At 40.0% G+C, this 2,789-nt stretch overlaps 1 protein-coding gene across 1 annotated transcript; it reads left to right on the top strand.

The window, feature by feature from the left end:
• The first annotated feature begins 381 nt into the window (after positions 1 to 381).
• Positions 382 to 2,422, top strand: LOC112678777 (C4b-binding protein alpha chain-like). The gene is given in 2 exon segments (XM_035704510.2): positions 382 to 1,206; positions 1,208 to 2,422. Coding segments are annotated over 2 exon segments (1,821 nt in total). The 5' UTR covers positions 382 to 483; the 3' UTR covers positions 2,306 to 2,422.
• The last annotated feature ends 367 nt before the right edge of the window (positions 2,423 to 2,789 follow it).

Raw genomic sequence — 2,789 nt, 5'->3', positions numbered from 1 at the left:
GTAAATTAGTAAGATGGACTTTCAGAGGAAAACAATAAATACAGATATAAAGAGGGAAAGAAAAGAAAGTAAAGGCATGATGAATACAGCAGAGACAATAGCATGTTGTTTTTACTTCGAGCAAGTATGTAAACATAGATATAGGGCAACTCAATAAAATGATAAAACACAAAACATACAAGAGATGGATCAAGCCACACATTCAGTCACATTCAGAAATGTGTGTGGTGAATTGATTTCATATCTATGTAAGGGGACACTGTGTGTGTGTGTGTGTGTGTGTGTGTGTGTGTGTGTAGTTTTATTGTTTTATCTGTACCCTGAGCTCCAGTGGCAAATTTGCAATGAAAATACATAGGCAGACTCTGGTAAACTCTGATCTGGGGAGGAACTAAAATTATTAGAGATCCAGACCGTTTTTTCCCTGGAGAAACGACCCAAGGCCCCACAATAGAGTCTTCTTCTTCAGCTACCTGCAGAAAAATGTGGGGGAATCATCAAGTCAAGCACCTCAGAGCTCCAAATGGGATCCTTCACAGAAATGAGAAAATGGCAGCTCGGCCCTTGGCTAGGCTATGGAAAGTCTCTGATCCAACTCTGTTCCAAATGACCTTGGTCGCTGCTCTATTGGCTACTGTTCTTGGAGATTGTGGCCCTCCACCAAATTTACTCTTTGCTTTTCCAATGACAACTGTGGTAAATCAGACACACTTCAACCCTGGAGCTACCGTAAAATACACCTGCCGTCCCGGCTACGGTAGGGTTAGTTATAAAAGTTCGACTCTTACCTGTCAGGATGACACATGGAACTACTCTGAATTCTGTACCAAGAAATGATGCAAAAACCCAGGAGAATTACAAAATGGGCAAGTGATAGCTAAGCCAGATCACTTGTTTGGATCACACTTGGAATTCGTTTGTTCAGAAGGATATATTTTAATTGGCCCAGCTACTAGTTATTGTGAGATCCAAGATAAAGGAGTTGATTGGAGTGATCCTCTCCCACTATGTATAATTGCTAAATGTGAGCCACCTCCCAACATTGACAATGGGAAACACAGTGGTGGAGATGAAGATTTCTACACATATGGCTCGTCTGTCACCTACAGATGTGACCCCAACTTCTCAATGTTAGGCAAAGCCTCCATTTCTTGCATGGTGGAAAATAAAACAATAGGTGTCTGGAGCCCAGGTCCTCCTATTTGTAAAAAAAATCATCTGTTCTAGGCCAGAGGTTAGAAATGGAAAAATAATCTCTGGACTTAGACCCACCTATAATTACCAAAACAACATGGTATTTGAGTGCAATGAAGGTTATATTCTCAAGGGAAGCAAGTTAATCTATTGTGGAGAAGATGGTGAATGGAATCCTCCTCCTCCCACTTGTGAGCTCAATAGTTGTCCTGAGTTACCAAACATCCCAAATGCCTACTGGGAAAGACAAAACTCGTTCTTGTCAAAAAAACAGCAAATGTATAGTATTGGAACGACATTGAGCTACAGGTGCCATTTTGGCTATGAACCTGCTTCAGATGGTCCTACAACTCTGACCTGTCAGAAAAATTTGACTTGGACCCCACACATAGAATGTAAGGAGATATGTTGCCCAGTACCAAAGCTGGAGAATGGTGAAATCATTAGATCAAGAACTAGTTCTAGGAATAACTGTACTTATTTCCTTGGAGACACAATTTTATACAAGTGTTATAAGAAATACCAACCTGAATCTAGATGCCAAGGAGATGGCACATGGAATCCCAAAACACCAACATGTGATGAAAGTTGTGATTATCCTCCTTTTCTTCCCCATGGATATCATGAACGAGTAAATGGATTCAATGTATTCAAGAAAGAAGAAGTGATATATAAATGTTACCAAGGATACACTTTGGTTGGGGAGCCTAGACTCTCTTGTAGTTACTCATGCTGGTCACCTGCAGTCCCTCAATGTAAAGCTCTGTGTCTGAAACCAGAAATAGCCCACGCGACGCTGTCCATGGATAAGGATCAGTATATTCAATCCGAAAATGTCACCATCCAGTGTGACTCTAAGTATAAGTTGGTTGGTCCCCAAAGTATCACTTGCTTAGAGAGCAGAACCTGGTACCCCGAGATGTCCAAGTGTGAATGGGTGGTCCCTGAAGGCTGTGAACATATCCTCAAAGGCAGAAAGACGATGCAGTGTCTCCCCAACCCAGAGGATGTGAAAATGGCCCTGGAGATATATAAATTGTCTTTGGATATTGAACTACTGGAACTACAGAGAGACAGGGCAAAGGAATCGACTGCACAGTCATCAGTCTGATTTCCCTCAAAAGAGGGAGAAAAATGTGCTGCCTTCTATACAATACAGACCACTTCGGGTTTCCAACTCTCTGGTCCCCTTTGCACCACCATTCAAGGCAATAAATGTCTAGAAAGAGTCACTTGTTCACATCTATGCTTTGTGACTGTAAACTTATTAATTATCTTGTAGTTCATGCCTTTGCTTCTGGACACAAAGTGCACATGCTTTTCCAAGTAAAATTTATGGGTCAGAGATGAAAAAAAAAAAAAAAGAAAATACATAGGCAGAGTTGAAGTTAAGAAGAACTGAAGTTTTAGTTGTTATCTGGCATATAAATAAATATTTTTGTTTCAATAGAACACTATCTTTACATTAAAGTTTCTCACATTAAATGCTAGTTTTTCATCCTCCATGTGATTATTTCCTATGAGCAAGAACACATTAGTTTTTACTAATTATTGATCCATTTTTCTCATACATGCTTAGATAATATATCAAATCA

The sequence above is a fragment of the Canis lupus genome, chromosome 22 (assembly GCF_003254725.2).
Source record: "Canis lupus dingo isolate Sandy chromosome 22, ASM325472v2, whole genome shotgun sequence".
In the NCBI taxonomy this organism is placed as follows: Eukaryota; Metazoa; Chordata; class Mammalia; order Carnivora; family Canidae; genus Canis; species Canis lupus.
The sequence above is the reverse complement of the archived record's forward strand: the minus strand, read 5'-3'. Positions and strand labels throughout refer to the sequence as shown.